Source organism: Nothoprocta perdicaria, unplaced genomic scaffold (genome assembly GCF_003342845.1).
Source record: "Nothoprocta perdicaria isolate Ctin4 unplaced genomic scaffold, notPer1 scaffold_11, whole genome shotgun sequence".
In the NCBI taxonomy this organism is placed as follows: Eukaryota; Metazoa; Chordata; class Aves; order Tinamiformes; family Tinamidae; genus Nothoprocta; species Nothoprocta perdicaria.
The window spans coordinates 3,698,597-3,712,279 of record NW_020454205.1 but is presented as its reverse complement, the minus strand read 5'-3'; the positions used below and the strand labels follow the sequence as shown (position 1 = coordinate 3,712,279).

The following is a 13,683-nucleotide window of genomic DNA, read 5'->3' as shown; positions in this document are numbered from 1 at the left end:
GCCTTGTATACTTTTGTGTGTATTGTCAAGTGCTGGTAGGTTTTATTTGTGTGTTTCATGGCTGTTTGCATCCTCTTCGTGGATTTTGTTTTTAATCATTTTAAATGTGTTTGTCTGAGGTGTTTTCACACACTGGCCACTGTACCCTGAGTAATTTGGAGGGAAGGAAACAAAATAAAAAGAAATAAACAACAAAACAGGGTCTAAGTACAAAAGAGAGAGCAAACAAGTAGTAGTCCTTGAATTAGAAATTAACCAAATGAAACCTTTGAAAGTGCACCATTTGTTTCTAAAAACAGAAGTTTTTTGGTGGCAAAATCCTTCAGGTGAAGCTCGTATAGGAAAAAAATACTTTGAATTGTGGTAGTTTTAATTTTTAATACGATGTTTTGAAATATTTCCAGTTGAAAATATCTTAACCAAATAAGAGGTGCCTGTGCGAAGCCTACAGATCTTCTAAATCCTTTGTGGATTTAGAGTATGGCATCTCTTTCCACTAAGAATTAGACTATCTGGGTTTTTCTCTCTGGCTTTTCCTAGTCTTTTCTGGGTTTTGGTGATGTAAGAACAGCATCTCTGTAGGAGATTGACCTTACGCTCTGGCTGTGATTTGAGCACAGTGTGAGGGGGTAACCTGGATATAGTTTTCATTCTTTTTTTTTTTTTCTTCTGTACATTAGTGTTCTCATAAAATACAGATAAAGGAAAATCCTGTCTCTTGTGTCAACTGAGTAGAGAAGTATCTCTGGGGAGGATCTTCTCTGAAATGGTAGTACAGCTCTGCCAGGTTTTTATGGTAATGCAGGATTTTCCAGGCTTTACTTAACCCTTTCTGGATGGGGATGACTACTCTGCTAAATCTCCTTCAGCTGCAAAAGGTGGGAGAGGGATCCAGCCTGGACTAATTCCATGTAGTCTCTTTAATGGTCATGCGCTGTTTAAAGTTATTGTCACGGTAGCTCAAGTTTAATTGTGTGTGAGTCTCTGTGACTTGACTTATGGGTGTGGCCTTAATAATTGTGTTTGTGATGACTAAGCCTTTATTCCTTGAAATAAAAAAGTAATAAACCATTGAAGTGGATATTCTGCAGCTGACACTGCTTGGCATCTATGAGAAGAAATTAAAGATCTTTTTTTTTAAATATATAAAACTTTTATAGCTGATGCGCTGATGCAATGATGATGTAAATCATTTTTGGGGCAAATTGGAGGAAGGGAGTTGGGATGAATAGATGTGATGCCCCCTACAGACTGTGGAATGCTTATCTATACCATCTATATTTTTGTAAAAACAGTTTACTGGTGCGGGGTGGGGAAGTAAAAGTGCTTGACTTGAATCCTTTGGTTTGGTATTCTGCAATGGCCTGTATGTTTGCTAAGCCAAGAGTAGGTCTAGGAATTGTGGAGTCTCAAATTTTGAGATGGGACATGGTGCTTTCTTTGTAAATATTGTGGCAATGCTTGTGCAAATTACTGTGACCATATCTGTGTTTCTCTGCTTGCCATATGGAAATGGTACAGATTTACTAAGTATGTAGGGATTAATTTATAAAATGCTTTGAATTTCCAATGAACTATGAAAATTTCAGTTAGAGTTTTATTGTAATTTAACTAACACTTAATTTTATTGCAGTATTTAACTAGTTTACATAACCAAATAGTGTTTTATTGCAATGTCTGGCTAATAATTTAACTAATACTTAACTGCGTTTTTTAACTAACATAAGAAAGCAACATAAAAATGTTTTTGAGCCGGTTAAGGAACTATGCCCAGAATACACACATTTCAGTTTGTTTAATATTGAGGAATTTTTCTGTTAATATAGAAATATAATTAAATTTGTGCGTGCTAACCACAATGATATTTAATAAATAGGGTACACGAGGAAGGAGGGAAGAGCAAAGTTATTTCGGGAGGAGCAGTCAGCGCTTAGTTAGGAAACACTTCTGTAATAGAAAAAGGAAGATGCATAGTGGGCTTCAGAAAGATTTTTGTTTATTGACTGACGTATTTGCAAAATGGTATATAAAAAAAAAAAAAAGATGCTTTAGAGTGTGGAGAATGTGCGTCATTAATTTTGTTTTAAAAAGCTCTTTAACTTCATTGTTGCCAGATGGGATGAAAAGAGATCAATGTCCTGTGCTGCAAATGGCCTTCTGTTCGACATATGCTCTTTGCTAGTCTGGGATCGTCACCTTTGGTGGAAGAAATAGATTGATACACCAAGGTTTGTGCAATAAAATAATTTTATGTCTGTATTCTGTAAGGTAAAGGACCATGACACTTGGAAGCTTTTTGTGTTTAGGTTCCCTAAAGCTTACAGTTGTGTATTGTTGCAGTTGTCATATTTTAATAATTAAAAATCCTATTTTTAGAGTCACTATTGGTTTGCAAATCTTTTGAATAAAAACAATTATAACTTCTTTTCCAGCCTGGATGACTATTCTGATCATTTTCTTGTTTGTTTTTTATTAACATACATCTTTTACCCGTATTGCAAATGTAACTGAAGAAGTTGTCATTAAATGAATTTAACAAAGTTACTGCTTAATAATATAACAATCTAAGCTGCATTCATTAGTAAAATAAAATATTTTTCTTATTAGATCAGAAATTATCCCATTCTCTGTCAAAGCTAACATACAGCTGCAAAATTGCCATGGGAGAGGCTTCTGTTCCACTTGTTTTTTTCCCCTAGTAAATGGGTTACATAAAGTAGTTTGTTGCATTTGAGCTAATATTGGCAGTTTTTCAGTTGCCAATGCTGGTGATCACTGACAGTTTGCAAGTCACTCGAGTTGTTTTATGGGTAGTATAGAGCACTGTTAAATAGAATATGAGAGTAACCTAGTAAAGCAGTAATCACTTTTTACAGCACAGATGCCTTTAAGCTGAAATAGCTAGAATAATACTGTGCTTTCTTGAAAACTTGGACATGCTGAAATTCAGCTGAGGCAAAACTTTACGAGGTGTTTGGTTGTGGTTTGTTTGTTTTTTTTTTTATTTTTTTATTTTATTTTTTTTTATTCATGGGTATGTTTTTGACTTACAGATGTTTGACAGAGTCAAGCCATCTGATGAAGTTTCTGCTTCTTCCACACAAGGTAGTTTAAAATAGATACAATTGTTGCATTTGTTCTTTTTTCACCATAGTAATTAATATAAGAAGTAATAGTTCACCTTGTAATTGCAGTTGCATGAGTTGATTTTCTAAATTTTAACATGAACCTTACATGTAAGAAAGCTTCTGAATTATCCACATAGTTTCCACATAGATACAACTTTCTTGTCATGCTGTTAAAAGATGTGCTCTGTTTTTATCATGATGATCATAGGTATAGCAGTCTAAATGCAGCTTGTCAAATCCTGATCCCAGACAAATAAATAGAAAAATTCCCATTCACCTGAACCGATAAAGGGCAGAGCTTATTTTATGAAGATTGTAGTGGATTTTTGAGAACAAAAGAATGTCTATAACATTTTCTTGAACTTACTTTTTTTTACCTTCAGTTGTGACAAGTACAATGTAAGGAAAATAACGAGGTGCAGTTAAAGATCTTGATTTCTGGTGTTTGACTTTTTGTATTTTTGCTATAGGAATGGAAAGACATGGTGTTGGCGGCTCTCTACAGCAGGGGAGTAATAGCAGGTGAGTTAGATGATGTGTAACTGGCATGCAACTTACTGCTTATGCAAAGTGAAGCAGGAAGGATGTGTCTTTCAACCTTGTCTGTAACCTTGTGTGATTGATCATCAATGATACAATGCAGATCAAGTGCATGGAGCTAGCAACTGCTTTAAATAAAATGTTTTCTTTAGTGATATTTGGTTAGGAGTGCTTTAACAATATGTAATGCTGCTTGTCACAATGATTTTAAAATAGAAATCTTAATGGCACAAGTTTGTTCCACCTCTGCAGGATAACATAGATAGTCAGGGTTTTCATGTTAAGCACTTGAGCACCTGAACTAGCAGTCTAACAGTTCTTGTCTTCTCAGTGATCAGTCTTTGTGATATTAACTTTCAGTTTACACACAAGAGGGCAAGAATATCTTGGGCCTGGTGTATCCGCCGTGCAAAATAGACAAGGATACTGCAGCTGCTGCCATGTACACTACAGTAATCTTGAACAGGTAGGAAAGCTGCTGCATAAGTTGGGAGCATATGGCAAGAAGTACCAGTAAGATTTTTCAGCTTAAAAGTTAGCCTCTACACTGGAGGAGGGGGGGAACCCTGAATGGAAAATCATAAGTTTGTTAACTGTACATTGTATCCACCCATCTCATCTGCTAAGTATTATAAAGAAGCTGGTCAAATTACATGTTTTCTGCAGTCTGCTTTTCTGATGTGACAGACTCCTGTGCATTGCAGCCATTAGTTTTATTTTGTGGTTTTGTTCTTGAGATTTGCATAAACTGGAAAATATTGGGGTTAATGCCAAAGCTGAAGCTGTTTGAGCAAATGTTTACTTTTCTATTCTTTAACTCTGCTCTAGTCTGTAGTCTTTGGTACTTTTATTAGTTAGATAGTATGCTTGTGAAAGTTCCCCTTTGACTGAAATATAGAGTGCTTGCTCACATGAAGCTCAAATATTTTTAATCATTATTTATAGATATACTTAGATGATTTTTTTCAGTCACAAAATTTGTGAACATCTTGCAGAGTTGCTGATGTAAATTCCAAGTCAGCAAGATGTTTCAATACATTTCAGTATTATTTGTGATTCCTTATTGTAACTATTAATTTAATTCGGTTGTGTATTAAAGAATCTCACTGAATCAAGGCACTAAAGAGTAGAAAAGACTGAAAATTTTGTTTAGATGCTTTTGTTGTAACAGTGTTAATATTCAAACTAGGAGGACATCTTTATGGAAAGGTCACTGTGTTAACATATCACTAACTTAACATTATTGTTTCATTTTTCATCAGCATGTTTTCAGCTCCCAACACAGACATTTTACCACTTACAGTAGGAGTCGTATGGGTACCAGTAGCTTGATGGAGCGTTTCCTGCAAGATGTTTTGCAGCACCATCCCCACAGATACCATGACTCCAGGTATAACACAGATATATATTTCTGTGTGTCTGTGTGTGTCTGTAGAATGCATATATTGTGAATACTTATTTCTGTTGTGCTAGCAGTAAATTTTGCCCATTATTGATAAAGGTAGGTTCCTTTTGTGTTTTCTCCCCGCTTGCATCCAAACCATTTAATTACTTAATGATTCAATACAGCATTTGATAGCAATTGGGTATGAAAACCTGATGAAAGTAACAATGTCTGGGGCAGCTAGAATGTTAGTAGACTAGAACCTGATGTATATTTACAAAATCTATAATATATACACTCTGGCCTTATATATTTGTATGTGTATATTTTGTGGTATGTACTGAAAGTTCTTAATTTTGGGTTTGTTTATGGATTAGCGCAGGTGAATATTTTTTCAATAATCTTCATCATTATTCACATTTTCAGATAATGCTTATATCAACTACCTTCATTCATGCTCATATTTTGAAAAGTGTTCTCTTCGTTTGTCTTGAGTGTGTTTAAGAGTGATAACAATTGTGAGTGTCTAGGTTTGTGTAGAACCACCAACTAAAATGAAATCACATAAACCTCACTCCTGATTTGTTTTGTTCTACAAGCTGATAAAAAAAAAATCCCAGTTGTAAGCCCAATCAGCCAACATCAGTTAGAGTATCTTGATGTAGAACTTTTTCCTTTTTCTTTTTTTTTCTTTCTTTATTTTAGTATTCTTGTACCTTCTTGTTTATTCAGCAATTTGTTTTTGTTGACAGAAATGTGTTCTGCAGCACTCTAGTGAAATACTAGGATAGATCCCGTGAGCAGATAGATAGGGTTTAGACAGAAAAGAGTTCTATTGTATTGATACTATCAGATATGTCAAAACAGGCTGTTACATGTGTCTGTGATAAATTGGCCTGTGACGTGGACAGATCACTATGAATAAATTAGTATTTTAAGCTTGAAAGCATGCAGCTTTTTTGCCATTTAAAGAAAATGTACCTTAATGCAATAGCCACATGTATTTTCTGAGCTGCTGCAAATCAAAGGTTATTTAATTTAGTGAAATAAGCTGCTAACTGGGAGAAACAAACTCTGTGCCACCTAGAACTTCTTTATCTTTTTTAGATATCAGCATTACATTTGCCGCCATTCAATCTTTTATAACCATAAACTATTAGAAGAGTTTTGCTCTGGCACTTTCTTTAGACTCTGAGCCTGTGCTTATACCTCACATTCTTTATTAGGAATAAACCCCAGGACTGTGGCAGGTATCAATTAAAGAACCTTTACAGCCTGGAGACAAAATAAAATTTGACATCTCAGTGTTGTTGGTTTTGTGTCATTGCTTGCTTTAACCAACAGAGATCAGCAAACTCAACCATCTCTTCTGCAGGTTTCCAGCTTCTGATGTGCATGAGCTGTGCCATTTACCAGTTCAGTTTTCTTACTTTCACTTAAATTGTTTATTAAAATACAATAGGGTAGGCATACACATAACTTACTGCCCAGGAAATGTTGTCAAGTTCCTGTATCTCAAATATAATTTGTTAGAATTTCTTAATACAGTTATCTGATTTTTTTTTTCTCATTTTCTTATTGTTAAAAACCGTGATTATTCTTACCTTGCATAGAAAAGAACATGATATTTTAAAAGAATACATCTTTATTGAACTGCATAATTTACAAATTGTGATTTATTTAACTGCTGTTAGTGGCTCTGTATTTTTTGTGACATGAATAAATAGGAATTTTGGCACTCATGGTCCACAGGTACCCTGCGATGCAGTCTGGGAGCTCTTAGTTGTTTCTGAGAAGTCACAGAAAATGTGTGATGTTTCAGAAGGACCGGGAAAGAAGGAACAAATGTAGTTTAGTATGTTTATTAGTAGGGGTGAAGAGGGGATGATTTATAGATGTTTTTGCTTAAATTGTAGTATTTCCCTGAGAAGTAAGCAAGCAAAGCAAACCTAGATTATGGATTATGAAGTACTGAGTAACAGTTACTGCTGATTTACCAGAGCAAATCATGTCAGGCCATTCTAATTTCCTCCTTTGACAGGATAACTGACCTTGTGAATAGAGGAGAACCATCTTCATGCCATCTACCTTGTGTTTAGCATGGTTTTTGACGTGTTCTTTATGAGGCTTATAACATGCTAAGGAAAATATGATTGGAGATTAAATGATAATAAAATGAATATGCAGAGAGAGATTCAGTAGTGGATCAGTTTGAAGTAGGTGGCTCCAGGTATGACTCTTTTTTGTGGTCCTGTGTATGGTTCTTCTGAAAACTTTTAATAGTAATTTTTGTCAACTTCAACTTCAAAGGAAATTACAGTCAGTTTACAATCACGGGAGACTATTTGCCATGTGCTGAAGCAAGCATCCCTATGACTTCTGCAAGTCTGGTTATAACTTTCAGGTGAAGGGCCCTGTTCTCTCTCCTAAGTTTTATTTATTTATTTTAGTATTTTCATTGGATTTCCCAGATGTACACAAATTGTACACAAACTGAAGCTTTGTGGAATCATGCGATGCATTAGAGAAATACAGAAATTCTGCAAACTCTTTTGTATCTGCATTTATATCTTGCAAAACTACCAGAACAAACATATTTGAGGTGGTCCTAAAGACAGGCCTTTTAAAGAACATTCACTGTAGAGTATGTATAAAAACCTGCTCTTTTGTCACAATGAGATTGAACAGTCTGAATTAGGCTTTCTATAGAAGCAAGTCCGAAGCTGGGCATTCTCTGAGAGAAGCAGTGAACACGGGAATTCCCTCTAATATTTGCAGAGTTCTATTGGACATTTTATAGTGAAAGCATTTTCGGTAGCATTTTTATGGTATGCAGTGTTATGATCCATTTATTTGCAGCAACTTAATTATACTTTTACCGATTAAATAAATCCTTTAAAAGTTCACAACTCAGGACAAAGAACAACCCCCAAATCTTGCTTTGCTCTATTTATAAAATAACATCATCTCTTTGCCCTATTGTTAACAGACAGCTGCACGAGCAGGTTAACAAATGGGTTTCCAAATGGTCATCATTAGCTTTGTGCAGCGTTTTCTCACTCTTCCTCTCTTCCTGATTTTTTTTTAATATATAATGGAATCTCTGAACCTCATTACTAAGGTAGCAAGGTAGTAAAGCTAGTAACCTGACCTCTTTTGTTTGAGAGAGAGAAAAAAAAAATGTCCTTGCAGTATTTATATAAGTTTTTTCCTTTTTTCTTTTCTTGCTGTAGACCAACCTATGATGACATACCACTCCCTCTCACTCCAGAAACTGCTGGGGATGCTCGTCTATCTCCAGAAGATGCAGAGAAAAAGACTAATAGAAGCAGACAGGAAGTTTCCAGCAAAGGGCAGGAGTTCATCGGTGAAATGGGATCTTCTGCATCTCATAAGGGCACAAAGGAAACTTGTGTAACAGAAGCATTTGTCCAGAAACTAGGAAAAGGACAGGAACGTATTACAGGAATATCCCAGCAGTCTGTGGGCAGCCGTAGCAGTGAGAAAAGGCATACCCCGAGAGATCCTCAAACTGCAAATCATAGCCATGAAGGCCAGTTTACAGCTGTGAACCCAGTACCTCATTTTTCTGTCAGTCCTTTAATTCATAGCTCTTCTGTTAATCCTAATATAGTAAAAAATGTCAGGAATTGGGTGGCATCACCTCTGCTTTCACGCAGTGGATATGATAAAAAAACGACAGAGGTATGCAGTAAGGATGCTTTGAACCCATGCTTGAATCCTGCTCTGGCACTGGTTTACCCCAAAAGACCTTCAGTTTCGTATCAGAACCCTACCTGCAGCCCCAGCAATTCTTTATGTATTACCTCAGGTCAACCTGTCATAAAAGGTGATGGTTTACAAACTCAGGGTGAAACTTTGGTGTCTGACATCCAACTCAGGGATACTGTGGGCATCAGTAGCTCCCTAGATCTTGGGACATCCCCACAGCTATCAAGATGCAAAAAAATGAAGATGAACAGAGCTGATAAAAGTTCAGTGGATGAAACTATTGAAGATGTTATTCTGAAATACTGCCATGAAACTGCTTCTGAAGAACTATCTTTCAAAGAAGAAGAGAGTAATCCCTCTTTAACTTTTTCTTCGCTTCTGGACCGTACTCATTTAGAGGGCTCTGAAGTGAGTTTCAACTGTGATGCACCTATTCAGTCAGGAATGGACTTAACTAAGGCAGCTATAAAAGATATAGAATACCTGAAAGAGGTCCAAATAAGTCTGCAAGATAAAGACTATGGAACACAGCTCTCTTCTGTTTTAAAAAGTGAGTCAGTGGAGCAAATAGAAGCCGCAAAACAGGATATATTAGTTCATACCGAAGAACCAGTTCTTCCAGCTCTGCCTCATGTGCCTCCTTCTTTTGTGGGAAAGACTTGGTCTCAAATAATGCATGAAGATGATATAAAAATTGAAGAACTTGTGCGTGATTTCAGGGAAGGTCGTTTTCGCTGCTACTTTGAAAGTGAGTCCTCAGCCAAATGTGCAGGGAAGAGAATAAAGAAAAAGAAGCAGAAAGACGAAAAAAAGAATGATACTGTTGAGGGTAATAAAACAGAAAGTGCGTCAGTTAAAGCACTGCCAGAATTCGACGATGCTTTAAGTGGTGGCTCTGATTTTGATAACCCATTTTTAGCCTCAGACACACTATGCAACCCACAAATTCTTAAAATGCCCAGGAAAAGGACATGGCGTCTGGCTTCCAGGTGCCAAGTAGTTAAAGTCAGCCGTGGCACTCAAACAAGTCTAGTGAAGTACCCTGTAGCAAAAAGAAAAATGACCAGAAAGGAACCTGATCCTGCTGATCAAAAAGCAGACATTGTGTGGCCAGAGAATGAAAGCACTCCAAACATGAAAACTAGACTATGTGCTCTTAAACTTCCCGAGTCCTATAGTAAGATTATGAGCCCTGTTCAGCCAAAGACGGTGGTCTATGTGCTTTCATGTCCAGAAATTAAACAGTGTAAAAGTAAACCTGCAGATACTCTTCAAATGAGGAAAAATCGCAACTCCACAGATAGCAAGGACTCTGTAAGGTATAAGTATAAACAGTGTTCTTTCAAGTATTACGACCCGTTGACAAATCGAATTCTGAAAACACCTCCTAAGAGTACAGGTGGAGAAAAGGCCAAAAAGCCCTCTCATGTTCGACAGCTTTTCAGAAGCCTAAGCTTTGATGCAAACATGAGGAATGTAGGTGATTCCCAGAAAGAGGGTATGCCTTCAAAATCCTTTAATTGGTCCGACTTCAATAGTTCATCTTCAGTATCTTTCCTGCCAGATCCAGGTAAAGGGAATGATATAGCCTCAAGTCAAAAGACAGATGGATCTTCTGTTTCCACAGAAAGATCAGAGGGTCTGGTATCTGGTCACTCTGAGAACTCTTTTAAACACCTGGTCATTTCACCTTTGAACTCCCACCCATCTCAGATAGAAACAGATGGTAGATTGACTCCATTTAGTGGCAGAGCTGCCAAAACCCCTTTGACTTCCATCAGGAGTGAGCGGTTAGAGAGAGAAAATTCCAAACCGAAATGGAAGAGAAAAGAAGGCCCTAATAAAGAACCAAGTTTTTCCAAAAAGGCTGTAGGACCTAGGTCTGTCAGATGTACTGTTGGGAGGAGAGGAAACAGAGTAAACCCAGTCAAACAGACTTCTAGAACTAAAAAACAGCAAAAAGAGGGAAAGAAACTAAGAAGGAAACTTCCTCCTCGTGCGCAGAAGTCTTCTACCTTCTCCATCTGTAGGCACCAGACAAAGAAGACCACAGTGGGAAAGCACCTTAAGAAAGAAAAGCCTGATGCTAAAAAAATGAAGGTAAGGAGGAAACCGAAGAGGACCTTTTTGAATTCAGCAGTCATCACAGGGATTCCTGAAAAGCGGCAGAAAGTTGCATCAGGATCCTTTCCGAAGAAGCCCGAGCAAACTGCTTCCAAAATAAGTTGCTGGGAGGCAAGTGGAGATAGGGGTCACGCTAGCACTGTGAACCGACCCTCTAGAAGAACCTCTGCTGTACCATTGCTTCGGAACTGTCTTGTCCTGCCAGGTGAGAGCTAGCCACCAAAACAGTGACTCTTTTGATATGCCAACACCTGGGAAGAGATTGAGGAGGGGGAACAATAAAGGGGGGGTGAAAAAGGTGGTCGTAATAAAAGCAGCTGGAGTGCTAGAGCTGCAGAAAGTGCAAAGCCAATCTAATGTGAAACAGCTGTAAACTAAGCACTTGTAATATGGGCACACTACATATTGCACTGTTCTAGTGTGTAAAACTGCAGAAGTTGTGTTTGCATTAAAAGCACTTAGAACCCTATTTACAAGACTTCACCTATACATCTGAAAAATAACAAGCTTAAGTGGTATCATGTTGGTTTTTTGTAGTATTACCAGTGCATAATAGTGCACTGAAATAGGGTAAATTAGGAGCTGCGTTCATACTTGTGCCTGTTCTCATTTTTTCACCTACTTCTCAAGTCCAGAAAATAACTCAGTTATGCTTGAAAATAAATGCAAGATGTATTAATCTGGGGTGAATTATATGTATGTATCTTGTATTTGTGTATATGCACACCTCATTCAATGTGGAATATATAATTCCTATGAAGAGGCACTGAAATTAATGCAGTATGATACAGTTCAGTTCAGTGCTTTCTTCAAAGATACATTATTGTATATGTTGTTATATAGTGTTTTTTTCCTGAAACCTTGTCCAAATCACCTACTTTTGGACAAAGTCACTGTGGGCTTTCGTCAAGCAATAATGGACCATGCTGGTAAGGAAATGTCTTTCCAGGGTTCTGTTCAAACAGTAGTGGATATAATGATGTCTCAAATCCCAGAAGAAACACAGGCTTAAGGATTTTAGGTTTTTTTGCTTTTATTGGCTATTGATTCAGTTCACCCATAAGCTTCACATCCCTCAATGTGGGGAAGGAAAAGTTATGATATAAACAATTAGCAGTAAGTTGTTCTAAAATTTCAACCATAAGTTTGAATTCCTGAGCGTTCTTGGATTTTAATTTGGTGTATTGTCTAATTTTCTGTGTTCTATGAATCGAAATGTTCCTTAATTTTTAAAATTCAGTAAAATATTTACATAAAATCAAAGTGGTGATTTTATTTAATCACCACTTCACTTGGTGACCAAGTGAAATCCACCAAAACTTAATGAAATGTACATATTTACATATCTGTTTAAAATTTTTAGCTGAATTGAGAAAAAGTATTCCATACAAATTCATGTTTGGCCATGGATGGTCTAATTACTGTTGTGATTCCTGTGGCACAAAAGACCATAGTTTTTATTTGCGAGCTATTATGATGACAGCCTGTTTTCTTAAGTAGTATTTAAGAGACATAAGCACCAATCTACCAGGTGTTTCTGTGCGTAAAACTCAAGATTAAACTCTTATTCAATTATATTGAGTTAAATCTACAATTGGGAATATTACATACATAGCTTTTGCTATAAAAGTCTTTAGTTCTCAAGTGTCCAAGGTTACTAGCTTGAACTGAGATGAGTGGACTTCAATATGCTGTGATTTAAGCAAAGATAAATGCTGTCGTCATAAAACACTCAGTTTAAAAAGTGTTCAGGGTAAATTCTTAATGCATGTGCATATTCCAATGATAGGTAAGATGTGCATGTGCTAAAACTATCTGGATACAAAATTCCTTTGCAAGTCAATTATAGCCTGACAGATTCTTTTTCTTAATTTTGAAATAAAAATTGACTTCTATTATGTATTTTCCATATGATTATCAGCTGACAAAATCTTAGGACCATATTGTAAGTCACTAGAAAACAAAGGGTTATAATATGAGTTTTTATCCTCTTAACTGTGCCTGTATAATTTAATATTTTGTCTAATATAAAGATAATTTTTAAAGTAAAAATTTTAAAGAATGTTTTGTATAGAAAGGCTAGTTTTTAGATTAAAATTCTAAAGCAAAAAAAAATTTAAGATAAAGTTTATGTTTTAAAGCAAAGCTTTAAATTAATTACATAGATAAATCCTATTCTAACATATTTTTGTGATATGAAAGTTTTCCTATCTTCCCATCTGTCCTAACTTCTTTCAGTTCATTTTCCATAGATTGTACAGATGAAGAGCATAGGTAGGTTTTTTTGTGTGAATAAGATTTGATGCACATTCTACTTTAACAACACTAGCGTGTATTTGTTTACAGTCAAAAATACTGTTCTCCATACTTGTTTATTGCAAGCTTGTGCTCCTGCAGCACACATTTTTTTCTTGAAACCATGCATCTTCAGAACTATATGACTAATTTTTTAGCATGTAATGCCTTTTTTCTTTTGTAAATAAGACCCTCCATCAATTTTTTAATAAAAAATGTATTTAAATAAGAATATAAATAGTTATATATTTTCCTTAAAGTATGAAATCTAATTTTTATTTTTAAAGAATAAGATTTGGGGTACAGGTCTGGAAACACTTCTGTGCTTGACAGTGTCAAATTAAGATTTACTGTATTTTCAGATTTTGTTGTATGCCAACTTCTGACTGTTAAAAACCTCTTGTACGCATGCTCAATGAATATGAAAGGGAAGGGAGACTAATACTAGAAGTAAATGTAGAAACTGATTTGGAAAGAGAA

At 36.0% G+C, this 13,683-nt stretch overlaps 1 protein-coding gene across 1 annotated transcript; it reads left to right on the top strand.

Moving 5' to 3' along the window:
- Positions 1-836: 836 nt before the first annotated feature.
- Positions 837-11,538, top strand: ZDBF2 (zinc finger DBF-type containing 2). The gene is made up of 7 exons (XM_026049704.1): positions 837-878; positions 2,115-2,228; positions 3,054-3,105; positions 3,599-3,650; positions 4,029-4,134; positions 4,931-5,058; positions 8,286-11,538. Exons 3-7 carry the CDS (start codon positions 3,054-3,056, stop codon positions 11,122-11,124), a joined length of 3,177 nt encoding a protein of 1,058 aa, XP_025905489.1. The 5' UTR covers positions 837-878; positions 2,115-2,228; the 3' UTR covers positions 11,125-11,538.
- Positions 11,539-13,683: the final 2,145 nt, after the last annotated feature.

Excerpts from the sequence above, each read along its gene's own strand:
- ZDBF2 (XM_026049704.1), top strand. The coding sequence starts at position 3,054 with ATGTTTGACAGAGTCAAGCCATCTGATGAAGTTTCTGCTTCTTCCACA. Across the intron at positions 4,135-4,930 it reads ACTACAGTAATCTTGAACAG|CATGTTTTCAGCTCCCAACA; the intron begins GTAGGAAAGCTG and ends ATTTTTCATCAG. Across the intron at positions 5,059-8,285 it reads CACAGATACCATGACTCCAG|ACCAACCTATGATGACATAC; the intron begins GTATAACACAGA and ends TTCTTGCTGTAG.